This window comes from Amphiura filiformis, chromosome 17 (assembly GCF_039555335.1).
Source record: "Amphiura filiformis chromosome 17, Afil_fr2py, whole genome shotgun sequence".
Lineage (NCBI taxonomy): Eukaryota > Metazoa > Echinodermata > Ophiuroidea > Amphilepidida > Amphiuridae > Amphiura > Amphiura filiformis.
The window spans coordinates 1753011-1766000 of NC_092644.1; the positions used below are offsets into that span (position 1 = coordinate 1753011).

At 36.3% G+C, this 12990-nt stretch overlaps 1 protein-coding gene across 1 annotated transcript in view; it reads right to left on the bottom strand.

Annotated features, from left to right (window-relative positions):
- Positions 1 to 6936: 6936 nt before the first annotated feature.
- Positions 6937 to 12990, bottom strand: part of LOC140136784 (uncharacterized) — a 46318-nt gene continuing 40264 nt past the window's right edge. The window contains exons 2-4 of the mRNA XM_072158376.1: positions 10716 to 10894; positions 8878 to 8960; positions 6937 to 8428 (exon numbers count right to left, since the gene is read on the bottom strand). Of these exons, the coding sequence (XP_072014477.1) occupies positions 8313 to 8428; positions 8878 to 8960; positions 10716 to 10894 (378 nt within the window). The 3' untranslated portion in view covers positions 6937 to 8312. The remainder of the gene's footprint in view (positions 8429 to 8877; positions 8961 to 10715; positions 10895 to 12990) is intronic.

The following is a 12990-nucleotide window of genomic DNA, read 5'->3' on the forward strand; positions in this document are numbered from 1 at the left end:
ACGGAGGAACACGAACCGGCTGGGACCGAGACAATAACAGGTGTAGCTCCTTTCCCATTAAAGAACACACTAATTTCACACTACTCATTTTTCTAAATAGAATCACCGCTCTTTTTTCTAGTGAACTATTCGTTCTGATGAGATACACTGTTCATTTGGTATATTATCTCTTTGAACCGACCCCTTTAATTTTGGTTTCCGTTTTATTTTTAATAAGTACCTTATTATTCGACAAAATTACCCAATTAATTTTGAAAAGATTATGTTTTGTACCCCTCAAACTGATCAAATATGATTTTTTTTGTCATTTTTGAGAAGAATCTATATTCATTTCTTATGACAAAGCAATCTTATCACATTTTCAGACAAGTAGAAAAAGTTGGTAGAGGGCGTGGGCCCGACACGCCGCTAGTCTGACACGCCGCTACACCGAATCTGAAATGCACTGCATCAGTCTGATACGCCGCTAGTCCGAATTTAAAATACACTCTACCGGTCCGACACGCCGGTAGTCCGAATCTCAAACGCACTGCGCTAGTCCGAATTTAGGACACACTGTGCTATTCCGATATTCGGACAGCACAGTTTTTTCAAACCTATATTCTATTTCACAGTCAATCAGCTTCAGCTTCAGGTTTCACACTATTCTCGCAGGTATGGGCAATTCGTCGGCTGTATTCCATAGTGGCGTATAGTGATTTTTGGTCTTTTTTTGAAAATTGGCACATATGTCTTTAATGATGTTCTCTTTCATTTTTTCTAAGTTTCATCAGTCATAATTAGCTAATTAATTAGTAATTGATTAATTAAATGTGGCGTATAGTTACAAAGTGACATTTTCGTATTCCATAGTGGCGTATCGACCATACGCCACTTTTTATCACATTTTATAATTATGAAATATCGGCAAAATGAAAAACATCGTATGTCATAGTGGCGTACGCGTATCGGACCTATACGCCACTATGGAATACGATGTTTTTCATTTTTTTTTATATTTCATAATTATAAAATGTGTATAAAAAGTGGCGTATGGTCGATACGCTACTATGGAATACGAAAAAGGTTAGGGTATTGCGTTTTGTTCGTTTTCCATAGTGACGTATAGTTTTATTGTCAGTTTGCCAGCAAAAGTATGTATTTATTTCTTTTGAAAAATATATAACAATAAAATCTATTTAGTTTACTACAGAAATTTCACATCATTTACAAAATATAATGAATGTCTGATTTACACAACTCGATTTTAAATTGGCATTTCTTCAAACCCGATTTTCTCGAAAAGTTGTTTATTCGCGGCGCCCCACTATACGCCACTATGGAATACGGACGACGAATTGTGATATACATTTTAGCAAAAACAAAACCCTGCCAGCTTCAAACCTGCAGTGATGGAACAGGAAATAAGAGTAAAGGTCCATTCCTGGTGGAACTAAATTCTGCTTAGACCAGGTCCCCGGACCAGGTCTAACTTTAGACCCGGTCTAACTCTTTTGAGCATACGGACCTATACTATGATCAGCTCTTAATAGGCGGGAATTATTCGGTTTTTGTTACTGCGCGAGTCAATAAAGTTCCAACTATTAAACGCACGCGTAAATCCACAAAAGCACGCGTCTTCACGCAAAACGCAAAGCGTAGTTCGCGTAACTGCTGCGCCCAGCTGTGTATACGCCGTTCTATATCAATCCACGATGTTATGAGTCCCCGCCTATTAAGAGCTGATCAAAGTATAGGAATGTTGCGCAGTATACAAATACAACATGTTTTGAGGGGAAGTAGTCAAAACTACTGGTCCCGAGGTGTTGGATGATTTGACTACTTCCCGACGCGTCAGCTTCCCGACGCGATGACAGCTTCCATACCTGTAGATATTATTTGACTAGCGTCTTATCCCAACTTTCCTTATCCGTGCACATACAATAACGTATAGAATGAAACACTTACATATGCATTTAAGAGTGCAATGCATTGCCTTAATTTTGATTTGTTCTATGATTTGTTGTGACTTAGTAGGTCTCATATCGGGTTTTTTTTATGCTGGTTACACACCAGCCTCAGTAGCAGTTGAGATTGGATTAAGGTTGGCCTCATAACTGCTAAATTGTTGGTCTAAAATATATATTAAAGTATACATAACTTAGAATGGCAACGACTTGGTTTATTCATATGTAAGGCAAAATTTGGGCTGGAATGCTCATTTTTGGCCAAAAATGACTAATTTTTAAAAACTAGATAAAAATATCTAGCAACCATTTTTTTTTGGCCCAAGACATTTTTGGTTACGTTTAACGAAAAATAAGTGGGCCAAAAAGCCGGGTTTTTTTTAAATTTTGGCCCAAATTTAGCAGACAGGTGAGGTCTGCTTGTTTTCTGTAGACAAGGGGCAGTCTTCAGTGAACAGCTCTTTTCAGAGCCAACAAACCTTTAAAATCAGCAGATAGGCGAGGTCTTCTTGTTTTCTGTCGACAAGGGACAGTCTTCAGTAAACGGCTATTTTAGGGCCACCACACCTTTAAATTTAGTAGATAGGTGAGGTTTGCTTGTTTTCTGTAGACAAGGGACAGTCTTCAGTGAATGGCTCTTTTCAGAGCCACCAAACCTTTAAAATTAGCAGATCAGTTCAAGCACTCATTATTCACGGATGTCTCAGATATCTTAAACATTTTGGCTGGGTTCCTCCCCCCCCCCCCCACCACATTTCATGCTGGATTGGCGCTAATGGGCCTAAAGATGGCTTCTAACACCAACGACTATGTCAATATACTATTATTTATGTTTGTTTCATTACACATAATAATGTCGCCTACCTTGAGCATCAACAGAGTAACTCATCGCCATTATCATGATGATCATATATTGCAAAAGAATAATCAACCGTCGTTTTCCCGCCATTGCGAATGATTGTCTGCTGAAGCATTTGTATATACTGAGAACAGCAATATCTCAAGGTAATAAGTTGAGTTGAGTCTTCCCGTACTGTAATGTCCAGATGCAGAGCATTATTTGCAACACCCGCGCCTAACTAACCACCAGGTAAAGATATTGAACACTTTCTGGACCAAATGCATAATGATCCGTGTCACTTATTAAGCCAAAGAAAAAGGTCTGTCCCAGATACCCACGCGCATTACTATATGAACTCAAATTAACGCTTTAAGGGAATAAACCAAATGATCGATGACGTCCTATAAACTAAACTAGTTTTGTTTTATAGGGGAAGGGGGTAGAAATACTCGATTACATTTGTACAAAAACATCGGTCTGATGAATGTCTCATAATTATGATTTTTTTAACAAAAAACAAATTTTACAAGGAAAACATTAACTAATAAATAATTATATTATTGCAATTATCAACATGTTTCTCATTATTTTGCAGCAGTTAAGGGCGAGTAAGCTTGTGTTTGCAAATTTGGATCCCAAAAATTTGGCATGTGCGGGGGGGTGGCAGGGTGCGATTTTTGGCAGGCCGAAGGAGGGGCAAGCATTATTTGAAAAACGCCGTTTGTAAATTTTGCCCTCCCAGGGGCTCATAATTATTGCACAGCCCCTTAATATCTGCTGAACCATCTTCCAAACACCGATGGTTTGCTTTTCCAGCTATCTTATTTAGTTTTAAAAATTGAGCTCCAAAATACTGCAAACTTTTGTCTGTCTTCATTGTCCTAGTTTTTTAACGGTCATTGGTTTTAGGAACAATACTGACACGAAATCTGTTCATTATAGGCCTACTGTTATATTAATCAAATCTGGAAAACCAATGACTCGTGACCAATGACCAGTGATATCGCGCGAGATATATCTGTTCATTTACATATACACTCAGAGAAATATTTACACGTTATGTAAAAAAAACACGATGTAAAATAAATTATACACATTGTTATGTTTTGATAAATCCAGTGTGTGAAACTATTGGATCCAACACATAATAATGACAAAATTGGATGCTTTACGCCTAATATTTATTGGTCTTGCTATGAGTTTTAAAATATTGGACTCGACTACGTCTCTTCCAATATCTTAAACCACAGTGATCTTAAACCTCATAGCTCGACCAATAAATATGGGCTCAATCGATCCAATTTTATATCAGTATGTCAAAGTTTGTCAAAAACATTTACCATGCCAGTTTGTAAATGCTTTAAATTTGAACTGTAACGAGGCTAGTTTACCCAATTTGTGTAATCATTGCATTAAGTGAAGTAAAATGTCAGCCCAAAATACTGATTGGAGAAAAGTTATTCTACCTAACGTGTTATGTAAATCGACACGCACAAAATACATAATCCTGGTGCAACAAGTTGTTATGGAATTTTAAAATGCACCTATTTGAAAGGCAAAACATATATTGGCACCGGGACATTGCAGCAATCTTGACATGTGACGTCATTGCCCGGCAGTATGCGCGCGAATTATGACAATTTCCATTGTTCTTTGTCCTGCAGTGTGCGTGCGAATCGTAGTTTGCTCAGGGCACGTGCATTTAAATCGCCCACCACATTTCTATGAGGCGGGATTAGGGTCAAAACATACGGTCGTAGCTCGCGGGTCGTCCAAGGTAAGTTCGGAATCAAGAGCATACGGTCGTAGAGGACGAGCTTCGACCGTATGCTCTTCGAGTTTTGACTCTAATCCCGCCTCATACATTTCATAATAGTACAAGAAAGCCATTGAACAGTGTAGCGGCTCGTTCAAGCAAATCCATAGACATGTCCCTCACCTTTGTTGATAAACAATGATATCAAGTGATCTTAAGATCTTCTCTGCGATTCTCTGCTCAGTCTAAACGCAGGACAACCGATCTTTTGTTCTGCTTAGTCGTGCTAAAAGTCGATCGATACATGTTAAAATCAACACAATTCCGAGATACACCTTTTGCTATGAAATTTATTTTCTCGGTCAAATATAAAGCAAAATTTTTTTTTCTTCAGTAATGTCAAATAAAAACATAGTGCTTGGATGAACATTTTTTTAAAAATCCTGGTGTTAAAATTAAGCATCAAATTGTGTCTTTTAGTGTGATATTTTTGATTTTTATAGGCCTTTAGTTCGCCCGTGAGCTTTTTACAGAATTCATTTTTAGCGTCTCAAACTAATATAGTTTGCTAAAGAAAGATATTTCCCACCTCTGTAAAGCACATCGTGTGGGTCTATATATTATAGTTTTGTCAGAATTTCCGTTTTTATTTTACCCTTTTCCCCTTTATGCTCCGAAAATGTCAAACTTAGTACTTTACCTCGAGAGCAACCAGCAAAAATAATCGATATTTCAATTGTTGTCAACCCAGGTCCCTTTTCCATTGAAAACCAGGATTGCCTGACCAGCGATTTGGTAGCCCAAATCCCCAATTCTGGTAAATGAGGTGGATTTTGGAAATTTGCTCCCGTGATAGCCTGCAATTTCAATTTATAGGGGCTATGGATTCCATGATTATGAAAACCATTTTGTCTGTTTGTTTGTTTGTTTGTTTATTTATTTACCTAGGATGAGGTCCATGGGAAAATCCACTGTCCAAACCTAGAAAAATTCGCGTGTTATTAGAGGGATTTTAATTTTCTGTCCCTCCTATCTCCAGGTGAATTTTGAATGACCCCCCCCCATCGCGGGTTGGCATTTTCATTACACCCTTCAGACTTGCGTTCGGGTTTGTGTAGGCCTATTTGTCATAATTTAGCGCTATAGGACCTACTTTCTAAATGTATAGCTATAGCCGTGCTATATAAATATTATAAGGTACCGGTATGTAATATTATGTAGGCCTATGGGGGTGGGGTGGGTACTCAACACATTTTAACCATGACTTACAATGCAAGGCTCATTGTTACCATAAATGATTTTTCCTTTAGGTCATTATAATAGGTTGTTATAAACTTCCGTGTTTAACCTTGTATTGTTTTGGCTGCTTCATTATGACTTTCGGTGGGTTTAAGCAATTTCAAACAAACACAAACAAAAGGCACTATACCGAAACACTAGGTAATTTCTTTGCTATATTGAAGTTCTGGCAAAACTGTATCCAGGCCGGGCACCCAGAGATATCGATCCACAATGCTAGTATTTCACTCGTGGATTTTAAATTTTTTCAGCTGGTATTCAAAAATTATGGAATCAAAACGGAAATTCTGACAAAACTATGATATATCGCTCACGGTGATGTGCGTTAGAAAGTTGGGAAAAATCCTTCTTTAGCGAACTATATTACTTTGAAAAGCTAAAAGGTTGATCCAAAAAAAGGCTCACGGGCAGAGTTGAAGCCTATCAAAATCGAAAATCTTACACTAAATGACTGAATTTCACGACTAAGTTTAACACTAAGATTTGAAAAAAAAATACAGTATCAAGCATTACAGTTTTTCCTGACATTTACTGAAAAAATGAAAATTATTGCTTTTCATTTGGCCGAGAAAAAAATTTTACACTGAAAAGGTGTAACTCAAAATTTTGTTCATTTGAATACCAAATTCGATCGTTTGTATTGCCTTATTAAATGACTGAGCGAGCCTTGCAGAACAATAACAATCGGTTGTCCAGCGTCCTAACTGTGCTAGGGCATGGAAGATATCTCTTTCTTCCATGCTCCGACTATGCGTTTCCTATGCAAATGTTTATCGGTAAAAAAAATCGCTACCGGCGAGTGAAATGGAACAATCCATATTCACTTTACGCTGATATTTCAACATCCACGCTGAGCGTGTTTATAGTGGCTGTAATAACAATAACAACTGATTTTGCAGTACGCTAATATACGCTAAATACCGGATAATCTGGCTCACTATAAACACGCTCATTGTGTAGACGTTTCATATTTGTATTATGTTGCTGTAGCATTATATAAATTATTTTTGTTGACATTTTCCTCATCATACACAACGGTTTATCCAACTGCAATATGCATCTTCACATAAGTAAATAACAATGTGCAAAAAATGTAGACATGGTTTATGTTTTATTTCTGTAAGCAACAATAATGTACATAAAAATGTGCTTAACTTGTTCTGTGTGATGACGTTCTTATTACCTACTTATGGGCGTTAACGTGTGACCACACCCTTACACATCTGTATTTTTCCTACAGTGAGTATTTGTGACGCATCATGTCAAAAGGAGACACTTTTGGGCAGGATTGTAAATGCAGAAAGAGATAGGCAAAAATCTGCCCGGGGTGATATTTTCACAATTTAGGTTTGTTGCGAATTTGTGATGTTATTAATGTTAAAAATATTGCCTGATAGTTTCAGACCGGAATATAACTGACATCTTGTATTTTTGAGACAATTTTCAAGCTAATTCCTACTCTCAGCATTGTCAATAATATTTTTGAAGGTCGATATCTCAATTTCCAATTTTATAATACCATAACTTACGAACTCAATATCTTCGCTTTGAAATGTCAGATTTCAATGGGGAAAACGGTGTTGTGGGGCAAAATATCTATATTTCAGATATATAAAAACCTCAAAATTGATAACCTGCCCAAAAGCGTCTTCTTTTGACATGACACGTCACATTTTTGATTAATGCAGCACCGGGATTCGGTAATCCAACAGTATCTCACCACACCTTTTAGGCTGCAACAAACATGTGCAGCAAAATGTTAGACCACCATATAAACTGGAATCCATATGTGAATAGTTCTTTCATCTGGATCTTCCACGTGTGACACATCAACATTGTAATGTCCAAACACTAGGATCCACAACATGCTCATCTATCAAGGCACAGTTCTTGACCCCAATACATTTGGACAATCATTAAATCATTAAATGACCTTCGAAAATTTGGGTAAAAAAACTCATACTCTGAAACTTGAGGTCAAATTTTGCACTGTGATTGCTCAATAGAGGTTATTGAACTATGCCATTGGGATGAGGCCATTGTGGTCCATAGTGATAATGCTTAGATCGGTACCTGCTGCACCAATTTCAATCTTGTGCCAACTTTTCTTTATGGACACTTTATAAAAAGGTTATATCAAAATAATTGTTACCCAACAGCTTCAAGTGATCTGTACAAGATTGCCTCATCAAAATGCACCACTTTGTAGAGTAATGTACTAATGTTATGCCTATGGGATTAACAGATGCTCCTACAACTTTTCAAAGAGTCATGGAGGAAGTGCTCAGAAAATAGCGTCATAACAACAGTCAATATACTCTTACATTCTAGTCATTTCAAGATGACCCAAATGTTGCATTTGAAAGAAACAGGTTTTTCAATAAATACCACAACTAATGCGTAACAATAATTTTGATACAACATATAGCAGCATTAAAAATAAAGATGTTGAAGCAAAGTCTGTTCATGTTTATTCGTCGTCCATTTCAACATCTTCATAATTTGAATCTTCTGATGCTTCTGATGGTGGTTTCTGAGATTTTTTATCCTTGTTCTTTTTATCCTTTGTCGTGACTTCAATTTCAACTGAAATGCAAAACAATATAAACATGCATGAAATGAGTGTTAAACATGGGTTAACAATAAATGTTTGTGCATTACGCTCTTGGTATTAAACCGCACGCTGTATCAAAATGGTTGTTCTCCTTCTGGTTTTTGAAACTTTTTAAAGCCTGCCTTTTCCAGAGGCAAGACTTCATATGCTATGACGTCATATGCTATACTTTGTATTCAAACGTATGGCATATATTTTCCGAAACACCCAAAAACGGACGGAGAACATTTTGATACAGCCTGTATGTGTAATGTATCATACAGCGAATGTGTTAAATCAAATTGATGGGTGTGATAACTCCACATTACTACCAACACCATCACTGCTCAAAATATACAAATACAATGATTTTTGTTACTTACAGGTGTAAAAATCTACTTTTCTTTTCAATCAATTTATAATAAATTTAGGAAACACAAACCTTCCATTCTATCTCTGCTTTGTGACATTCTTTTCCGAATTTTTCTCATCTTCTTCCCCGTCAATTTAGGTCTACCTCGTGACCTGAATAGGTAAACATGTAAGAATAAATAGATAAATAAATAGACAAATAAATAATGAAAATTTAAAATATCGGAAATTGTCTTTCTTACCATATGAATGGATGAAAAGAAAGATTCTTATCTAGCCTACTTAAAAAGTTTTTTGCAGCATTTCCATATGATAATTTGTCATAAAACCGAGTGCATTATAAACAATATAGACAACCATAAAAGACAACATGTATTAAATATATCACATTTGATACTCGATTGGAGCTTCTTTCCAAGATGAAATATGGTATTGTTTTGGGTACTTTTTTTCCAAAAAAATATAACCATGCACTATATCGGATATTATATTTCTCAGCAGTTTCTATATTTCTATATTTTCTCCACTGCCCTCAACTTGTAAATATTCAAATATACATCGCCAGTCGCCACACTCTCATATAAAGTCATATCTCACTATTTCACTATCATACTTTTATATACGCTGGCGAAGTTACGTAATAATCGGATTAACTACCATAGCAATAGGTGAAAACAATTTTTGAATATACCGCCCTACACTGATACGTTCACGCGGTACCTCTTCATTGAACCATATCATGCTGATTAATTGCACCTGTAAGATTAGTATCTTTGAAAAGACCAGTATAGTTTTCAATCTATGATTGCAGACATACACAGGTGATGAGTGTAACCTGCTTGTAGTGCAGCGCGATATGTTCAAAATTGTTTTCACCTATTGCTATGGTAATTAATCCGATTAATTACGTAACTTCGCCAGCGTATAGCATTACGTATTAGTATTATAGCTTTTATTACATTCAGGGCCGGATTTACCACCGGACCAATTGTGCCCGGGCCTAAGATCCAGGGATGTTTTATGGCAAAATACAGGCATGATAATGAAGGCATGATCGGGTATAAGTTAATTCTGCACTTCCGATATATTCAAGGTAAAATGAAACCGCTAACAATACTCACAAATTTCCTTCACCAATTTTATATAACACCATAAAGTAAAATAAAAGAAAATGATTTATACGTGCATGTAGACCTAATGCAATAAGCTGAACTCTTGGTAATTTCAACAATGACACAGGGCATGCACAGTGTCGGAATAATTTTAAGAGTACTTGCGAGAATCGATCTGAGACAGAGAATCGATTCTCGCGACGACTTTTCTAAAAATTATTTTGCTTGTGAGAATTTTATTCTCCTAAATTCATCCCTATTCAAAACGCAGTAAGCTGACAAAGTTTCTTGATTCTTGCAAGATGAGTATGATGTGTATTACAGGCATGAGACTGCACTTTCCTAAAAAAAACTGAAAAAACTGAAAATGCGCGTGAAATTGGGCAAAAAGTACCAAAAACAGGCTGAAATTAAATAAAGTTGCGGAAATTTTGACTATAAAAAAACTGAATTCAGTTTTTAAACTGAAAATTCTCATGCCTGGTATTATGAGTATTAATTTTTATTCACCTTCACGCTAGTTCGAAATTGCACCAAAAATCCCATAGGCTTTACGAGTGGACGAACATTATTTTGATCCTCTACCTTGACTGGCGCCACATTTGTAATTTACATCCTTTCTCAGTCAATTTTTCACCAAATACTTTTAGAAAGATGTTCTTTAAGGATATGCAACAAAAAATGGTAACAAATTTTTCAACTGTGAGAAATCAACATTTGAAATTGGGTAAAGTTGTTTTTGGACTACACTGTATATCATCATCACAGTACACCCAGGATGAAATCATCTACTCACATTTGTTGCTTGTCAGGTTCTTCCTGCTTTGCACCACTGGCTAAGTCGCCGTAATATTTTCGCATTTTCTTTTCGACGTTCTTGGCTTTCTTGGCATGATGTAGTCTCTTTCGCTGTCGTTTACCCCCTCCTTTCGATTTGGCTTTATTTGCCATGCGACCAAGCCTGTTTTTCATTGTCTGAAAAAGTAAGAACACACATTAATGATATGCATGTAGTACAAAGACTGCAAATGAACACATAGGCCTATGTATAAGTGGATATACCGCCATTTTAGCGTCAACACTACGTTTGTGTTATGTAGTTTCAAAACTGATCTTTTCCACAATACGCTTGTTTGATATATCAATTTGGCTGTTCGTCTGCTTTTTTGCGATGTGAAGCCTATGCAAAACGGGTCATTCTTAAACACTGAAGAAAGTTCCTGCAATCTTATTGGTTCTTAGTCGTGTGGTATGACACGATATAACACACTTGTAGCGCGTGTGCTACGCGATACTTGTACGTGCTATTTGAACCAATCGGAGGTGCATAGCAACAACGGGACTAATCGGCCCTATAAGGTAATTCCTTGTAAAATGTAGGATTTAATTTGATTAAAATTTGGTATACCTATGATTAATATATTTGTCATTTTCGAAACTCTACCTTTTGTACCTTTCGTTAATCATAAATGGATATAACTTTGGGGGAATAAAGTCGTATCGTGCCGAATGAGGTATCAAAATACGCAGAACAAAATTGTGCATAAAAGAATCTATTTTGTAATTTAGTTTTATTGTCTTTAAGAAATCACTTTATTTGCCGGAGGATGAATTTCAATGTCTTTAAAAAGACTTCCCATTATGCACTGTAAAAGTGTTCTCACCAGAGTTTCAACTGCAACTTTACTTTTCAAATCCCATTGAATTCTGTGCAAAAGATATTGTTTTAAAATTGTGTGTGTGTCTACTTTGAGCGGGTTTCAATTGATTTCACTGACATTCGCGTAGCCGTTAGCGTTGATCTACATGCAAAAGCTGCACCTACACACGACTGAGCTGAACGCCAACTTGCAACGTGAATGGCGTTTCTCTGTTATCGAAAACAAATTTACCCAGTGGACACTTGTCACCGAACTTTGTAATACATGACATCCCCTCCTTACAAACAATGGGCTATTCCATTTGAAATCCACACTACCCCTGTGGAAGATTTAGCTGAAGTCATCAACAAAGGGAGTATGAGTTTCGAATATAATAATTGGGTAACTTCCATTTGAAATACTCTCTCCAGTTAAGTTGAAAATATAGGTAAAGCCACAATACGGGGGGAGTATAGGTTTCAAAATAATTAACTCTGACCAATTACATTTGAAAAACATACTCCCCCTACTCCCACAATCTTCCACAGGGGTAGTGTGGATTTCAACTGGAATAGCCCAAATAGCAGTCAACATAAATAGCTATATTTTCACGGGAAAATTTTCTGGACACGTGACCAATGCGTATCAATGTGAGTGTGACCTCGAGCCTGATCTCTGACCCCCGGCGGTGACCTCGCTATTCAAGTCTTAGTAATTTTGAATTGGAAAAGTATTCTTGGCTGCAATTTCGATAGAAATTTGTGTATTGCAAATTTATTGAATATCATGCAATCTTAATTTCTTCACAATATCATCAAAACGTAATTTCAAAAATATCTCCCTACGGAAAAAAATATTTATCTACGGAAACTCTTACCATAATATTATCAACTTACGACAAGTTACTTATTTTGCAGCAAAGATGGAATTCTTCCTATTCAAATACATTGGTAGACCAACCGCTGTGCTCGGGGTCACATTCCATAATGCTAATATGTCTGCGCCCATGGGTGTCACGTGTCCAGAAAATTTTCCCGTGAAAATTTACCTATTAATTCTGACTGAATAGACAGGTAAATCCGAGTCAAGTTTGTGTCAATAATAAACGCGTCACGTACCTGTACTGTTTTGCTCATTACTTTAAAGCTTCGAAATATATTATCTTTAATTCATAAAACCTTGTGTTTTTATGACCCAAATAATTTTTTAAATGTATATCACGTTCTTTATATAATATTACCAAGGTTGTCAATATGACTGCACTGTTAAAGTAATTTATTGAAAGTCACACTAAACCATATATCACATTTTAATTTGATACGTTTCAGTTAATTGAAATCTAATACAATATTACTTTTATATGGCATCACATTCTCGTAATGTCATTTACGCTAACACTTTGTTAATTGCGTGCAATATAGTCAACAGTCA